Below are 17,660 nucleotides of genomic sequence, written 5' to 3'. Positions count from 1 at the left end.
ATTTTCTTGAAGAAGCTCTTGAATAATGATACTTACATTGGAAATGTTGACTTTGTTGATAAGGCCATTGATTAACTTCTTTAGGGCTTCCCAGTTCATCCTCTGGTATGCTAAACTGTTTTAATCTGTAATCTGTTCTTGCATCATCCTGAGCTTTGCAGGGGGAATATATGCTCCACCAGTATGAGTAAGAAGAGGATCCAGCTCATCTTTCTTCTTCTTTGCAGTAGGTTCATCCTGAGCAGAGGAATTCTGGGGTACTGATGGTTCTGGGCTTCTTCTCCCAGGAGATGGGGATTTCCGGGACCTTTTCTGATCCATATCTCTTTCTCTTTCTCTGAGTTTTTCCCGGTCCCTACTTCATGACTCCATGTTACTATCATAAGAATGTCCTCTTCTGGAATGCTCGTAATCTGACCTGCTGTAATCTATATTGGGCACCACTTGCCAGAGACCAGCTCCAGCTGGGTTCAGGGCACCCCAAAGGTGGAGACGGCATCAGCGATTGGGGGGAAGAAGAAAGAGAGAAAGAGAGAGAGAGAGAAAGAAAGAGACTGGACTCCAGTCTAATGCAGAAACAATGTGTGTTACTGGGAATTACAACGGGTCTTTTACACACAAATTCAGATGAGGGAGGGGTGTCCCCCACCCACCAGAAACCTTAATCCATGAAAACTTAATCAATGATTGCCTTAAACCCTTTTCATATGATAATCTTAAAATCCCATAACAAAGGATAACCTAATATGTGACTGACATATTCTATAAACCTTTTTCATCCTAAGCTGATTGATTTATGCCAAGTTAAACAATTCTATAGAAGCTTAAGTATTTACTTTACAAATGAAAGTGGCCCATCGCAGAATGTTTGGAATGTGGCCCAGTCCAAAGTTCACAGTGGGCTACCTGCAAGTAACCCAGCCGCATTCTTTCAACAAAATGACTGTCTTCTAAAACTATATTCTACAATTTACACCTTAAATAAATCCTAAGATCATGATCCAGAAGCCTGTGACCAATACTAAGGCTCTTAGATGTGACATGAGTTTGAATTATAAGTTGTGTGAAAGCCAAAACTGCAGTTTGTGGAAGAATGGGAGCAATGAGCTTCTAAAGTTAGCTTGTGTTCATCCCGATCTCAGAGTTTCTATGTTTTGAGCTCACAGGCGCTTAATCTGGTTACTGCTGAGTAGAAAGTGGGAGGAAATGGGGTCAATAGCTCCTGAACGCATCCTAGTGGTCTCGGGGTCAACGGCCCTTCCTGATCCCTAAAGCTCAGTGGGCCTCTGTGGCCGGCTTCCAACACTTCCAGATTTCCAACTAAAATAGTTTTAAACAGACACTATCTTACTTTTCATGCCAACATGCATATATGAGGGGGAACCAAAAAGACCCAGAATGTATTTATAGAAAATTATGTATTTGTTCTTACATATTTAAACTTCAGTCACCTTCAAAGTACTCTCTGTTTGATGCTTTTTCCACTACTAAAAATAGTTTTTGAACTTTTCAGTTTTGATGGTTTTTAGTGCTTCTACTGTTTTTTGTTTCACCTCTTTCACCTTGGCAAGATGTTTCCCTTTGAAGACTTCTTTCATCCAGGGAAACATAAAAATGTCACTTGGGGTGAGATCAGCACAGTGTGGGCAGATTCGTTTATAAATCACTCATTGAGAAATGGGTAAACATATTGAAAGAATCTCCAAAAAAAATTCACTGAAGCTGAACACAGCCTCTCATAATAATGCTAGCTGGTACACTGATGCCGATGGGTTCCTAGAACACTTACCTAGTGGGGGATGCCTGTACTACAAGGGGCCTGCCCTCCAAAAGATAATTCTGTTTTTGTTGTTTTTTTGGGGGGGTCTCCCTCATATCTTTATATATGTGCCAGGTAAGCCAGAAGGCATGTAAATTGTTTCTGTCTGAATTGTGAGACTCTAGATCATTGTATTAGATTTTATTCTATATGTTCCAAGTTTCTGTAACGAGTATGTATTAAGTCTAGAATCATAAAAATTAAGAGCAGAGGACCAATCTTTCTTTTCCGGGCTCTGGCAAGATCAGCCTGTTGCTGGGGAAATTCATAGGCATGGAGAAAGACCCGAGACCCAGAAACCTTAGCTGTGTTTACTAGCCGCTGGCCTTGGGCAAGTCTTCCCAGCTGTTGGGGGTCTCTGCTTGACTCACCATCAAGGGTCACCAGAAATAATGTTATTTGTACATTCTGTGAACTTTAAATTACCAAATAAAAATTTGGGGGCAGGGCACAGTGGCTCATGTCTGTAATCCCAGCATTTTGGGAGGCTGAGGTGGGAGGATTGCTTGAACCCAGGAATTCGAGACCAGCCTGTGCAACATAGCGAGACCTCATTTCTACCAAAAAAAAAAGAAGAAGAAGAAGAAGAAGAAAAAGTTAGATGGACTTGGTGCCATACATGGAGTCCCAGCTACTCAGGAGGCTGAGGTGGAAGGATCACCTGAGCCCAGGAGGTTGAGGCTGCAGTGAACCATGATTGTGCCACTGCATTCCAGCCTGGGTGACAGAGTGAGACTGTCATTCAAAAAAAAAAAATTGTCAGAGATGTGATGCCAAGTTGTAGACAAAAGAAATGGGTAGAGATAAGCATACACTTGTCTGGACGTGGGTGTATCAACCAGCGCGCTGAGAGATATCCTTTGTTTTTTGAATCTTATGGAATCTGAATCCATGTGACACATCCAGGTTGATATGAATGAAATGCCAAGCTGATGGGCATAAATCACTGAGCAAGGCCTGGAGAAACTATGCCAGTGGGCAGGTCATGAGCACACAGCCCATTTATGGAAGTTGATATCTTGGGTGAAGGGCCTGGGAGCCCTGACACCTGTTTCCTGATGGGCTGTGGCAGCAAAGAACACCAAGGAACAAAACTGTGAAGCTTTTCTCCCACATTCCAAGCCCTTGTGCTTTGGTCCCCAGAGGGCCCCAGGATGTGGTGAAGGGTCACATGAAAGATGAGTAACCCACAGAGGACTCTGAGGAAGAGCTTGGAGTATTTTCCTTAGTGAGAAACACGGGGTGGTGGTGAAGCCTAGGTATCACTCCAGCTACAGGCAGGGCATTTGTTCACTGGAATGCTGGAATTTGAAAGTCAAGAGACACATGTTGACCCTTCTGGTAAATAGAGGATGGGGACAGGGCAAACTGCTTTGCTCAGTGAGAGAACCAAGCATATGGAAATTAGTTCCACAGTCAGGGCAGCTGTGATGGCTTATGAGCCATCATGGTTGGTGGCCTTGGAGGTAAGTCCTGCTTCTCTTCTAAGCTGTAGGCCTGGGGCAAGTTACTCCAGAACCCCAATTACCAATAAAGGAGGCAAGTTCACGATAGATGTTCCACAAAGTTCTGTGAGGATTAAATGCGGTAGCACGTGGGATGTGCTTAGCTCTGTACCTGGTACACAGGAGGTAAATCCAAATAAGTACCTTAGAAACAGTTGAGACTCGTCTGTGGATGGTGACTAGGGAATTCTGGCCTATGAGGTTGAGAGCTGGAAGTACAGTAGGGCCTCAGGAAGGTCCCAGGAGCCCTCCTCTGATGTCCTCTGCATGCTCATGTGATTTTTAGAGCATACTCCTCAAGTGGACAAAAGGCTTCAAGGCATCAGGCTGCGAGGGCGAGGATGTGGTCACCCTGCTGAAGGAAGCAATACACCGGCGAGAGGTGAGAGACGTGTGGCATGAGGCCTGAGCTCCTTGGTGCCTGACGTGTTCAGGAAGTGGGGCCAACATTAAGTGCAGTTGCGTTGTTGGGGGGAAAGGTCAAGTTAGTCACCCAGCAATTATTGAGTGTCCACTGTGTGACAAGCCCTGCTTTCAGCACTGGGGGTTTGGGGGTGACCACAACAAAGCGTTGTTCCACAGACAAATAAGCCCGTGACATCATGGCAGGTGCTGTTAAGTGCTATGGAGAGAAATTGAATGGGGTGAGGAGAGCAGATAGAGCAAATGTGCTAGAAAGGGACACTCTTAACACAATCAGGAAGGCATCTCTGAGGAGGTGACATGTGAGCAGAGACCTGAGTGAGAGAGTGAGCCATGGTGTATATGAGACGTGTTTTAAATTCCTATAAACCTCCCTTGCAAACGTCCAAAGGGAGAATATTGGGGTCCACTTGTGGACGAGGCATCTGCTTCCGCCTTCCCAGGAGTTTGACTTGGATGTGGTCGCTGTGGTGAACGACACCGTGGGAACGATGATGACCTGTGGCTTTGAAGACCCTCACTGTGAAGTCGGCCTCATTGTTGGTAAGGACCCGAACTGTCCTGCCCGCGTGGGGCTGCACAGCCTCGGCGTGGGACTTTGCTGAGCTGCCCCGGTGTTCTGTGACCGGCAGGCACGGGCAGCAATGCCTGCTACATGGAAGAGATGCGCAACGTGGAGCTGGTAGAAGGAGAAGAGGGACGGATGTGCGTCAACATGGAGTGGGGGGCCTTTGGGGACAACGGATGTCTGGAAGACTTCCGCACGGAGTTTGACGTGGCCGTGGATGAGCTTTCACTCAACCCTGGCAAGCAGAGGTAGGCACCCAGCACATCCCAGAACTGGATGGTGATGAGTGATTGAGGCCTGTACAACAGCATCTCCGGGACGCTCCTTATGAGATGTTAGAGAAGAGGTTTCCTTGGAAAGGGTTTCTTGTCAAATGCACCTGGAATGTTCTGGGTTAGTAAATGTAAGCAGCAGCTCCCACCCCCAAGGACTTGGGAGAACAGATGAGAGAATCCTAGAGCCTTGGATCTGGGGCTGTGAGGAGAACGAAACAAAGTTGAACCACCTGCTTCTACCCGGTGAAGAAGCATCCAGGGTGATGCGGATAGGAGCAAATTCTCTCTTCCTTCCCCATCCATCCAGCGTCTGGTGCCCTCTTTGTCAAGGGGCCCAGCGTCAAGGCCTGTGGATGATGCGGGAGCAGGGTCTGAGCTGAGAGACAATAGCTTAAGAGCTAACACACTTCCCATTAGGGAGATGTTGCCTGTAGTGTTTCCTAACTAGATTAATCAGGGACTCTAGTTCTGCAGCATACACTTGGCAAAATATTTGTTTAGAATAGAGGTTGCAGACATGCCTCTAGGGGCCAGGTAGGCAGTATTAATGAAGGAAGCAGGCTGGGACAAGACAAGATAGGGTGGCAGTGGAGTCTTGGCTGAAACTAACGACCTGAACTTTTTAAAGGCACTATGCACGGCCAAGAGACCCTTGAGCCACTGCATAATCATGCTTTGTTCTAGTTGCCAAAAGCTCTATAGCTGGCACTAATTACTTGAGTAATGATGATTAGGTCTAAGAGATTGCATGCTGAATGCCTAGTGAGGTTGAGAATTTTTGACAGTGTCGGTGGCCGTGGGCGTGTATGCCACTGCACTCCAGCCTGGGTGAAGGAGTGAGACTCCAACTCAAAACAAACAAACAAACAAGAAAAAAAAAAGACAGTGTCCTCCCCTATTCCTAGAAGTGTGGTGGGGTTTGAGTGTATCTCCTTGAGGGGTAGGAAATATGCCTTGGCTGGGTGCAGTGGCTCATGCCTGTAATTCCAGCACTTTGGGAGGCCGAGGTGAGAGGATTGCCTGAGTTCAGGCATTTGAGACCAGCCTGGGCAGCATGGTGAGACCTCATGTCAACAATAAATTATAAAAAATATATAAATAACCGGGCGTGGTGGTGCACACCTGTAGTTCTAGCTACTTGGAAGGCTGAAACGGAAGGTCAGGGCTGTGGTGGCCATGAGCATGCCACTGCACTCCAGCCTGGGCGACAAAATGAGACACCACCTCAAAAAAAAAAAAAAGAAAGAAAGAAAGATAGAAAATATGCCTTGGAAAGGAAATGAGTTCCAAAGGTGAAGCCAATCCCCAGGATCCCTTTGGGCCTCAGGTGCTATGGTCAGTTTTGCTGAAGGTGGTAGATCAGCAGGTAAGGACACCGGGGGTCCTGCCCAAGTGTATCCAGTAGCATTCTCTTCCCACTAGGGGAGTCTGTGGGCCCCCCACGTTCTAAGGCACTGAGGGTTACTTAACTGGCCCGTCCCAGTTAATACATCCCCCCACCTTCCAACCTAACCTCCATGAATGTTACCTACTTTGCAGGTTCGAGAAAATGATCAGTGGAATGTACCTAGGTGAGATTGTCCGTAACATCCTCATTGATTTCACCAAGCGTGGGCTGCTCTTCCGAGGCCGCATCTCAGAGCGACTCAAGACCAGAGGGATCTTTGAAACCAAATTTCTGTCTCAGATTGAGAGGTGAGAGTTTAGGGCTTGGGGTAGGGTGGGACTGTACCCTTTTTTCTAATGGACAGACAAACCAAAGGATTTCCACAGATCAAGTAGGATTAGTGTGTGGCTCATACAAAGGTCACTTTAGTAGCCAACACATTCATGTCTACAGTGTTTATTTACTTAAAGGCACATTATGGATAGTTGTCATTTTAAGGCAAATATATCACATTCTCATGAAAGATTGTGCTGAGTGTGGCATGAGATCACGCACACTGTAATTGCTGGATTTTAGACTAAATTATCAAAGGTAGAAAAGATACCTGCTCACAGGATATCAGTTGAGATGCACAGAGGAAGATAACCTATTAAAGCACCCACACTTGGGTTGATGGTCCTTCTTAACTGCTGACTGTAGTCATCAGGCAGCCAGGATTGAGTAAAGGGTGGAACATCAGGCAGTGCAGAAACATGCCACATGGCACCTCATTACAGTAAAGCCTCGCTCCTAGTGTAATGGCAGAAAATCCTGCTCCAGATTAAAATGATGACTGTCAGAGCCCCTTAAAAATTGATGCTATGTCATTACTCTCAGGGCATAGAAGAACAGGAACCAGACGACTGACACGAGCGGCCCCCCTCGGGCATCTGCATCAGTGAATAGAAAGAATCTGTTCTAATTTGCAAGTCTGTTTATGTGCAAGGAGATGATTCCAAGCTTCTAAAGTAGTTTTAGATAATAGAGTTTTTTTCTTTCTACAATTCTATTTAGTTGTTTCGTAGGTCCTGTACAAGTAGAGTTTACACCACCCAGGGTGGCAGAGCAGGAATCTAAGCTGCTTGGTTAATATTTGTCCTGTAGACCTCCAGGCAGCAGCGAGAGAATGGACATGAAAGAGACTGGAAGCTGGCATAATCAAGCACTGTCATATTATTTCCAAATAAGTGTAATACATAGAAAGCAAATTTCCTTTCATTTGGAGTATCCATTTTGTAGTGGAACTGCCCTTCCTCACGTGAGGAGCCCTTTTTTTGTATTCCTGTCGCCCTCAGGAAGAATCACGGTGGTTCAGTGGGATGAGCATTGGTTGGAGTTTAGGAATGGGCACCCCCTCACAGGGTGGGCTCTCAGAGGGTCAGACCCCACAGAGCCTCTCCTGATGAAGCAGGGCCCTGGAGTGGTGGGCCACAAGCCCTCTTGGTGTGTGACTGACCACTGTCTGTCTCCCTCCCACCCCAGCGACTGCCTGGCCCTGCTGCAGGTCCGAGCCATCCTGCAGCACTTGGGCCTCGAGAGCACCTGTGACGACAGCATCATCGTCAAGGAGGTGTGCACTGTGGTGGCGCGACGGGCAGCCCAGCTCTGTGGCGCAGGCATGGCCGCTGTGGTGGACAAGATTCGAGAAAACCGTGGGCTGGACACTCTCAAAGTGACAGTGGGTGTGGATGGGACCCTCTACAAGCTTCATCCTCAGTGAGTGTCTGACCCCAACCCTCCCTGCCCACCTTCTTTCAGTCTTTCTGTTCTTTCCCTTCTCTTTCTCTCCTTTTTAACTTTAGTGCAAATCAAGAGCCATTCCAAAGAGTGTATACAATGTAAATATTATACTTTAAAGAATGATCATCAAAAGTAGGCCAGCGTTTCACCCCAGTCAGATGTGTTTCCATTATCACTTCTTGGGGTCTCATCTCTGAGTACACAAACCAGTTGTGACTAAGATGGTTTTCCCTGTGTCTTTCTTCCAGCTTTGCCAAAGTCATGCATGAGACAGTGAAGGACTTGTCCCCGAAATGCGACGTGTCCTTCCTGCAGTCAGAGGATGGCAGCGGAAAGGGGGCAGCTCTCATCACTGCTGTGGCCTGCCGCATCCGTGAGGCTGGGCAGCGATAGAAACCCTGAAATTGGAAGACCCTTCCTTTGCTTCCCCCTTCCCTGTTTTAAATTATAAGATGTCATCCCCTTGTGTCAGAGACAGACCCCTTGACTTTTCCATGACAGAGAGAACCCCTTTACTGGAGTGAGCCACCACGCCCAGCATTTTGAAGCTTTCTGACAAGATAAAGGAAGCCACCAAATTTTTAAAATTGGGTTTTATCTCCGCATATAGTCAATTTGGTGCCCAGGTTTTAGCCCTCCTGAGATAAATACAATTCAGAGATTTGTCTACACCAGTCACATCCATTCCCATTGGTTCTCGTAAAACTTAAAAATTTTAACCCTTAGTAATCCCCCTGTCTGGCCAAATTCCATGTCCCCATATAATTCTACAGGATAGGGACACTAATGAAGATATGGCTGCTTCACCTTGGAGCCTGAACATGACATTTCTCAGTGGAAAGCATCTCCAGCACTGATGCTGACACTGATTCACCTGTCTGAGATCGGGAGTTCTCTGCTAATGATGTGAGCCTGATTCTCCTACAGGCACACATGGGGCGGGTCAAGGGATGACAATGGAGGGAAATCCATAGATATTCATGTGGCAGCAGCCCCCTTCAACCTCATCTATAAGCATTTGCTCTGTGAATTCCAGCATTTGCTGTTCTTGGAATCAAAGAATCCTGAGTCCAGACAGTGAAACCAAAGCCAGGAGTTGACACATCCTGCAATGGGGCTTGTTGTAGCATCTCAGTGTGGATGCATGAATCATCCATGAGCAATGGACCTTTGGGGGAGGGGGAACTTTTCAGCTTGTTTTTTAAAATTTTCCTGTAAAAGTGGAAACACTGTATGTTCATTTTAATTTATATATGAAATTTATTTAGTTCTTGAAGTAGATCTGCTCCTGCATCTTGACACATAATGGTCAGTTGTATGTAATGTATTTATATGTTAATTCGTTATGTATATAGATACACAGTCTTGTCAGAGTTGGCCTTATTAGTACATCAGTGTAGTTAAAGGATGGAAGGTGAAGACACTGACTAGTTACTAGAAATACCTCATTCACCTGTGGGAAGAGAAGGAACGCCTCTTCAGGGTGAGTGAATGGCAAAGCGGTTACCTTCTGGCTCCTCCTTCCCCTGCAGTCTTGGAAATGTGTGGAAAGCAGGGACAGAGATGGAGACTAAGCCAATGGACTGAAGAAACCACAGCAGCTGGCTTCCTTGGCTAGAGATTTTACTGGGACGATATGACATGGGATGTTAACCAAAGGAATCATTTCAACTAGACTCATTGCTTAGAAGTCTTTATTCTTTTTTTTTCTTTTTGAGTTGGAGTCTCACTCCATCACCCATACTGGAGTGCAGTGGCATGCTCATGGCTACCACAGCCTCGAGCTGCAGGGTTCAGGTGATCCTTCCACTCAGCCTTCCAAGTAGCTGGAACTATAGGCACGGGGCACCACGCCCGGGTAATTTTTTGATTTATTGTAGAGACAAGGTCTTGCCAAGTTGCCCAGGCTGGTCACAAATCCCTGGGCTCAGGCAGTCCTTTCGCCTATGCCTCCCCAAGTTCTGGGATTATAGGCATGAGCCACCACGCCTCGCCAGAAATCTTTATTCTAAGGGCAGTAGTATTTTCAAGCTTTCTTAAGTGATCTTCCCACCTTGACCTCTCAAAGTGCTGGGATTACTGGAGTGAGCCACCACACCCAGCATTTTAAAGCTTTCTGACAAGATAAAGGAAGCCACCAATTTAAAAAAAAATTATATCTTATTGTTGACAGCAAACCAAAACAGAACAATTCAACTACCAAACAAACAAAACCTCAGGGACAACATTTTTGGCATATTTGTGTCCTCCCAGCAAGTTTTACCTTGGGTTTATTTTGTAAATGTTTTATAAGACTTGTCTGTGTGCTTCCCTAGGCTGAGCTGGCATTGGCCTGCTGACCTGTTTTTGTGGTTTTTATACACAGTATTTATTTCAAACCATCGAGGGATGAGAGTGGCATAAAAACTTCCGTACCCTACTTTTCAAGAGTGCGGTTAAATCTGAATATGAAAGCTCACTTCTGCTCCAACCTACGCACAACTGCAGACATTGAACCTGGATACTATGCGATAACAAGGGAGTGGCCTTGTGGCACTATTGACTTGGATCCAAGGGTCACAGTAGAAAGATGGAAAGAAACTCATGACCGAAGCGCACCCAGTTTTTGCACGTTTATCCAATTTTGTGCTGAGAACAAGGGCTGATTATATGATTTTTTTGTTAACAGGGCTGGGTATAATAGGCGAACACTGCCCAAATCCTCCTGGGAAGCACAGAGGGCAGAGGGGCTAGCCTTCTCGTTTGTTCCAGTCTCACTTGGCCGTCTCATGTGTCTCCTCTGCCACCCCTCCCACTGGCACTAATTGATCCAAAATGTGGGTGCCTCCCGCCACGTGAAAGCCAAAAGCTCTCATGTAGGTTTTAGGATCATTACAGGGTGCCCACAAAACAGAGATGGATTTTTAACTTAAATTTTACACTTGAAGATTAGGTACTTATCTGTGAAATGACATATTTTTTAAAGGTAGAGGTGTGTATGTAGCTATTAGTGATGTGTTGTTGGTTTCCAAAAAGGAACACTGGACAATGCATTTTGAATATTTGTGTTCCCAGAATTAGATTGACAGTCCTCGCCGTTGCTGCTTTGCTTGATGCAAATACAGTGGATCTCAGTCATTGGGGTGTGCTGAATAGCAGATCATCTCAAATCCTTGAGCACTCAGTCTAGTGAAGATGTTGTCATTATGTACAATAAATAACTAGTTTAATTAACTATGTGATGTTGACTATTATTAATAAATTTTAACATTTTTCAAAATACTCAATGTGTGATTCATGAACATTTTCAAGTATACAGTCATCTTTTGGTCATGTCAGTACTTCCTGGCCAGCTTATGAATAACTTATGGGCATCTTGACTTTGGCTGTATGTGTTCAACAGGCACGTGGCCAATACTTGCCTAATACCAGCATTAGGCAAACATTTTCTTCCCAGAAACTTGGTCCCAATGGAACTAGAAGGTAGCTTTTCCTAGGCTGTTTTTGAGCCTCTGGATTTCAAGTACCACTGAAGAGCCTTGGCTAGCCCTGCAGTCTACTGTTTAAATAGCTTGGCCGAGATGTAGCACAGCCCTCAGGTGTTCTGGCTGGTCTTTGTAGGCAGTTGTGATCCACATTCAAGATATACAGCCCTTGTGTGAACATTCACAAAACACTTGCCCCTGTCCCCTCCCTACCCACCTTTCCCCTCTCCCCAGTAAGCAGAAAAAGGTTTGGGCAATAAATTCCTCAAAAGTGCTTCATGATACCCATTCACATGGACATAGCCCTGCTTGATAACTGAGGGAGAAAGATGACCAAAGCTAAGAGGATAATAGAGATGGCCAATGAGTAGAGGAAAAATTCAAATTCGGCCCAATTTTTTTTTCCTGAAATCAAATTGGTGAGATTATAGGAGTATTCTCATAGTACTGGTAGAAATATGATTGGTACAGCTCACTTAGGAGGGGGAATAGACAAAATTCATCAAAAGCGGGTTTTGTAAGTAAAAATTCTAAGCCCTCCCCCCTGCCAACTGTCTGAACAAATCACCTCTTGGCCAAGGTGACCCCACAGTAACCTTGAAAATTGAGTTCTCAGCCATGATGAGATAGGAGGTTGGACATACCATTATACTCCCACCCCTGGCTACAAGTAGACTTTCTTTCCTAAGCCTATTCAGAAGCCAATCCTTTCAAAAGACTCCATCACTGATATTAGCCAACCACCTAATGCTGCCCCATCTTTGCCTGATAAGAGACCACAGCCCACATAGTGCTTCTGGCTAGTCTAGAGAGAAGGTGCAGTAAGAGTGTTCATATCCTCTGCTTTACATCTTGACATCAAAGAACCCAAAACTTCACCTTTGGATCATTTTTTGGACATGGGGCCCACGGAGAGGCAAGAAGTTCAGTTGTGCAGGTGCTGTTTCTTCTTTCATAAATATTTTTGATCCCTATAACTTATCAAATATATATTTGGCCACCTTGCTCTGCATGAAATCCTATTTCCTTTGCTCTGACCCTAAAAGTGTCTGCTTTTGGTTCTGGCTGGAGGGTACATTTCCCAGCCTGTCAGAATTTTCACCCTACAGGCTACACCACTTTGTGAGAAATAAAACTCTCCTTTTCAAATGTGTGAGCCTCATCATTCTTCAGTTGAAAGTATAATTTTCTGGAAATTAGGGCTAAGGAAATACACATAGTTGGGGACTAAAATTTAGTTTTAAGGATATTAACTATTGTGCAGCTTATAATAACTAAAAAGAGAAACTGTATAGAATGGGTCTGCCCACCCTGTACCAGTCCAGTCAGGAAAACAATCCACCCCAGTTACTGCACACATTTTAATTTAGTGACTTGATTTTACAGGTGATGGAAATGCCAAGAAGCAAACGGTAGAGAAGCAACCCAGAAACTGGCAACATCAAGAAACGATGCTTCAATCTCACTGGTTGGATCAGAGTCCCAAAGTTAGGGTGGGGATGGGGCAGGAACTGGAACCGTGGAGCCAGTGAGTGATGAAGGAATACACTCTGCCTTCTCTCCCTCCCATCCACTCATTTTCTGCAGCGTTTTCCATTGGCTGAACTTAGCAGGAAGAGATTTGGCACAGGGTGCTGGAAAATGAGAATCCTGCGATAAAGGATGGCAAAGGAAGGCAGGGCAGCATGGCTCTGAGCAATTAGACAAGTAACGAGCACAAGCCCTATCAAACCATTATATGGTGTTATAGAATATATTACTGAACAGTGTTTTTTTTTTTTTTGAGTTGGAGTCTCACTCTGTCGCCCAGACTGGAGTGCAGTGGCTGCTCCCGGCCACTGCAGCCTTGCTGGCTGGGCTCCAGCAATCCTTCCGCCTCAGCCTTCCAAGTAACCGGAATTACAGGCATGCGCTACCAAGCCCGGCTGATTTTTTTTTATTTATTGTAGAGATGAGGTCTCACTGCCCAGGCAGGTCTCGAACCCGCGGGCTCAGGCAATCCACTCACCTCAGCCTCCCAAAGGCGCGGGATTACAGGCTGAGCCACCGAGTCCGGCTTACTAAATAGTGTTAAGGAATTTTTAATTATAGGAAATGTTGATGATGTGTTACTTCATGCCAAAAGTATTTTACAGCACACAATTGCCTTCCATCCTTTTCCTGAGATTTCACTATTGCAGAAAAGAAGACTGAGGAGTGCAACGATGCCCGGATGGACTTTTTCACTCTACCTGACGCATTTATTCTTCTTAATAAACATTTACTACCCCTCAAAAAAATTGTCACATTTTCCCCATCTCTTCATCCCCTATGAAGAAAGATATATATATGCATCTAGACCCTGTTGAGTTATTGGGTAATCATTCTGTGATCCTCCCTCACTTTTCTATGCACATTAAAATAAATTTGCATTTTGTCAACTCATTTTCAGCAAACTTTCACAGGGTAAAAGGATTCACTTTCCCTCTTTGCCCCTACAGATTTAAAGGCCGTGAGCAGGATAATCCAAATCTGCTCTGACCCGACAAACCAGTGAAAAGGGTAAGAATTTCTTTTCATCAGATTCCCGGGTATCTGTCTGTGGAATCTGGTAGAGTGGACAGTAAAAATTATTCTCTTTTTCCTTCTAAATTCAGATTAATGGGAGAAAAGCATTTTTACGGACCTTAGGTTTAGTGACTGGAATATTTTATCACAGGGCTGCATATTTTGCACTCAGTTTAAAAATGCCACTCACACCAGTAGTATCCTGTGAGTCCCACTTAACTCTGGGACTTTCCATTAAAAAGGTTTATTGGTTTGAGTCACTTATGGAATAAATGCTTAAAAGGATACTTTTTTTCGAGAGGACTCAAAACAGCAGTCTTTTTGGTACCTATGAAAAGATACAAAACAAATGCAACCTTGGAGACTTCTTTGATAAGATTAAAGGAAAAACAGATATCAGATTTAAAACAAAGTTAAATCCTTTGAACACTCAAACTTTGCTTTGGTCTACTTGTGAAATTTTTAAACCGTGGTCTAGGGATTAGGTTTCAATGTAGGTTCCATTCCTGGTCAGGGAACCAGATCCTTGGGAATGCAAGTCTTTTAACTCAGGAGGGGACAAAAAAGAAACATTTATGAGAGTTAGCTTAAATTATTTGTCTTGAGTTTATATTTGTATGATTCTTTACCTCTGGAGGTGCCCATTCTCCTATAATCTTTTCTTCCCCCAGGGGCAGCTTTGGACTTCCTGTTTATGTTTTCCACCTATCAGGTCATATGCGTTTTTGGGAATTTGGTGCCCACAGCTAGCTGAGAGGTTGCGGCCCTAGAGAATATGGCCAGATGGAGATGTGGATTGTACCCCATTTGCAGCTGGCAAAACTCTGTTCTTTAAGTTGTTGTTAAGTATAGTCTGGATCTTGAAAGTGTTGCAGCTTTTTACTCTCTTTGAAGACCTTGGTTAACTTTATAAAGGGTTTTTTGATTTTAGTCCCATGTGCACTTGTTTTTGTTTTGCGTCATTGGAAATTATGCCTTTGGTTTAAAGCGTTGGCTTATATTTAGAGCTTGATGGCAACTTTTTTCTCTGTTTATCTTGCTTTCTCTACTGGGTAGAAAAGCTGAAGATGTGAACAAGAGTGGCACTCATTCCCCCAAAGCCACTGTTGCCACCACTACCATAATTCCTCAGCTCCAGTGAAAGGGTGGAACAGGAAGTTTGCTGCTTGTGTATTTTTTTTTTTATTTTATTTTGAGTTGGAGTCTCACTCCATTGCCTAGGTTGGAGGGCAGTGGCACACACATGGTCACCCCAGCGTCAACCTGCTGGGCTCCGGCGATCATTCCGCTTCAGCCTTCCAAGTATCCAGAACTACAGACGTGCGCTACCACACCCGGCTAATTTTTGATTTATTGTAGAGGCAGGTCTCGCCAAGTTGCCCAGGCTGGTCTCGAACGTGCAGGCTCAGGCAATCCACTTGCCTTGGCCTCCCAAAATGCTGGGATTACAGGCTGAGCCACCAAGCCCAGTCTGTTTGTGTATTTAAACAGATTTTTTAAAAAAGGCCTTTATGGTCAACTTAATTAAAAGTTGATATTCACGTATTTATTCTTTTTTAAAAAATTTATTTTTTTAATCAGGGTCTCATTCTGTCACCCAGGTTGGCATGCAATGGCACAATCACAGCTCACTGTACTCCTGGGCTCAGGCAATCTTTCCACCTCAGCCTCTCAAGCAGCTAGGACTCCAGGCATGCACCACCATGTCTGGTTTATTTTTTGTAGAGATGAGGTTTCACTATGTTGCCCAAGGTGGTCTCGAACTCCTGGACTCAAGTAATCCTCCTGCCTTGGCCTCTCAAAGTGCTGGGATTACAAGCATGAGCCACCAGACCCAGCTCAGGTATTTTTTTTTTTTTTTGAAGTTCTTTGTTCTCTTTTGGATCCTGTTTATCCCATAGGAATTTCTTAATTTACTAGACCCCTTTATTAGCAATCCCTACTAAATAGAACTTCATTGCCCTTCTGAAAAACTTAAAAACTCCCCAAACTGGCTCCGGTGAGATTTGTGATTCCATTTACTTAAGTCCAAATGCTTTTCAAGGTCTTGTAACTTTAATCAGTTTTTAGTAAATGAAGCTAGTTTTAAAATTGTTGGTAAAATAAAATAGAAATGTCCTCAAAATTATCAACATTGATTCAGACAGTTTTGCCTGGATCTACTGGTTAGCCAGATTTATGTTGTCTCTGCCAGATGTTTTAAGGTCATAAAACTTGCTTCCATGATACTTTTCATATTTACTTGGTTTATCTGTAAGCTAAACTTGTAAAATTTGGCTGCTGGGATCCCCTGTAACCCTACACACATCTTACTGTGAGCTAATATCTTTGTTTTTGAGAGTTGAATCTCTGGGATCTGAATAGGTGGCCATGGTGAGGACTGGAGATGTGCACACAGCACAGAGCAGAGCAAATCTCAATGTGATTCCATTCACCCTGGTCCAACTCTGCCTCCTGGCCATGCTGAGAGAGGTTGGATCTTCCAGGCATCATCTTCACAGTTCTGTCCTCTGTCTTGGGCACTGCACTTGGTGTGTAAATTCAGGTTGCAGACAAGCCCTGATCTTTATAGCCTGGCTACCACATGGGTACTTGGGACCCAGGATGACAGCAGGGACATATTGGGGAGAGTTCCTGTATCTAAAATCTCAGAGACCTTGGTTAAGACAAGCCTGGCTAATGCAGGGTTAGCCTAACTTTTCTTTTTCTTTCTTTTTTTGTTTGAGTTGTAGTCTCACTCTGTTGCCCAGGCCGGAGTGCAGTGGCACATTCACAGCCACTCCAGGGTTGACCTGCTGGGCTTTGGAGATCCTGCCACCTCAGTCTTCCAAGTAGCTGGAACTACAGGTGTGCACTACCATGCCTGGCTAATTTTTTTATTTATTGTAGAGACGAAGTCTCGCCAAGTTACCCAGGCTGGTCTTGAACCCACAGGCTCAGGCAATCCACTTGTCTCGGCTTCCCAAAGTGCTGGGATTACAGGCTGAGACACCAAGCCTGGCCACTTTTCTTTTTCCAATAAAAAAATAACTTAAATGGCTATATTTGTTTTCCATGAGCAATACAAATACAATTGTTGAGAATAAGTAAATTCGGTAAATGTAATTGGGATAAATCTTTATGAATAAATTTGTCATATTTTCAAAAATCTTTTTAGTAATTTAAAATCTCAAATCATATTATGTTTTAAATGAAGTAATAGGTAGTAATAAAAAGTCTGAGCCATTTCTAAATAGGTTAAAATACGGAAGCATTAATTATTAAGCACAAATTTAACTCTATTTACTTTGACATTTTATATGGTATACAGAAACTAAATAGATCTGTTAATAAACAAAAATTGAGGAAATTTATTTTTCTAAAAAGGTATGAAGATGTGTTTTTGTTGAGGAAAGAAATGAGTTTGTCTAGGTGGAGGTTACTTAAAGGTTGCTTCAGAATAAATGAATACAGTAAGAAATGATATGGATAAAACAAAATGGATACAAAAAGATGGGAAAAGAAAGAGAATTGAAAAAATTGTAAGCCGGGCTCGGTGGCTTAGCCTGTAATCCCGGGCCTTTGGGAGGCTGAGGTGAGTGGATCGGCCACTGCACTCCAGTCTGGGCGACAGAGTGAGACTCGAACTCAAAAAAAAAAAAAAGAAAGAAAGAAAGAAAAAAATGTAAGAGGATATAAAAGGTTTATGAAAATCTCACCTTGTGTGGTCAAAGCTGAGACTGGATAGATTTGTTTATCAGATTTTATTAAAATTAGCTTTAGTATTAAGAGTATACTGATTCAAAAGTAAAATTTCTTTTTCTTTTTTTGGAGCAGTGAAGTGAAGCTTTAATAGCCATTTTGTAAGAACAGGAGTCTGGTAGAAGGAACACCCCAGAGGGTTATAATAGGCG

At 44.0% G+C, this 17,660-nt stretch overlaps 1 protein-coding gene across 1 annotated transcript in view; it reads left to right on the top strand.

Moving 5' to 3' along the window:
* The window catches only part of HK2 (hexokinase 2), a 70,854-nt gene extending 62,625 nt beyond the window's left edge, over window positions 1-8,229 (top strand). Inside the window, exons 13-18 of the mRNA XM_008064874.1 lie at window positions 3,611-3,706; window positions 4,191-4,290; window positions 4,380-4,563; window positions 6,130-6,285; window positions 7,499-7,732; window positions 8,005-8,229. Of these exons, the coding sequence (XP_008063065.1) occupies window positions 3,611-3,706; window positions 4,191-4,290; window positions 4,380-4,563; window positions 6,130-6,285; window positions 7,499-7,732; window positions 8,005-8,149 (915 nt within the window). The 3' untranslated portion in view covers window positions 8,150-8,229. The remainder of the gene's footprint in view (window positions 1-3,610; window positions 3,707-4,190; window positions 4,291-4,379; window positions 4,564-6,129; window positions 6,286-7,498; window positions 7,733-8,004) is intronic.
* The last annotated feature ends 9,431 nt before the right edge of the window (window positions 8,230-17,660 follow it).

Source organism: Carlito syrichta, unplaced genomic scaffold (assembly GCF_000164805.1).
Source record: "Carlito syrichta isolate Samal-C Ts95f unplaced genomic scaffold, Tarsius_syrichta-2.0.1 Scaffold308093, whole genome shotgun sequence".
Lineage (NCBI taxonomy): Eukaryota > Metazoa > Chordata > Mammalia > Primates > Tarsiidae > Carlito > Carlito syrichta.
This window is presented reverse-complemented; position numbering and strand designations above follow the sequence as displayed.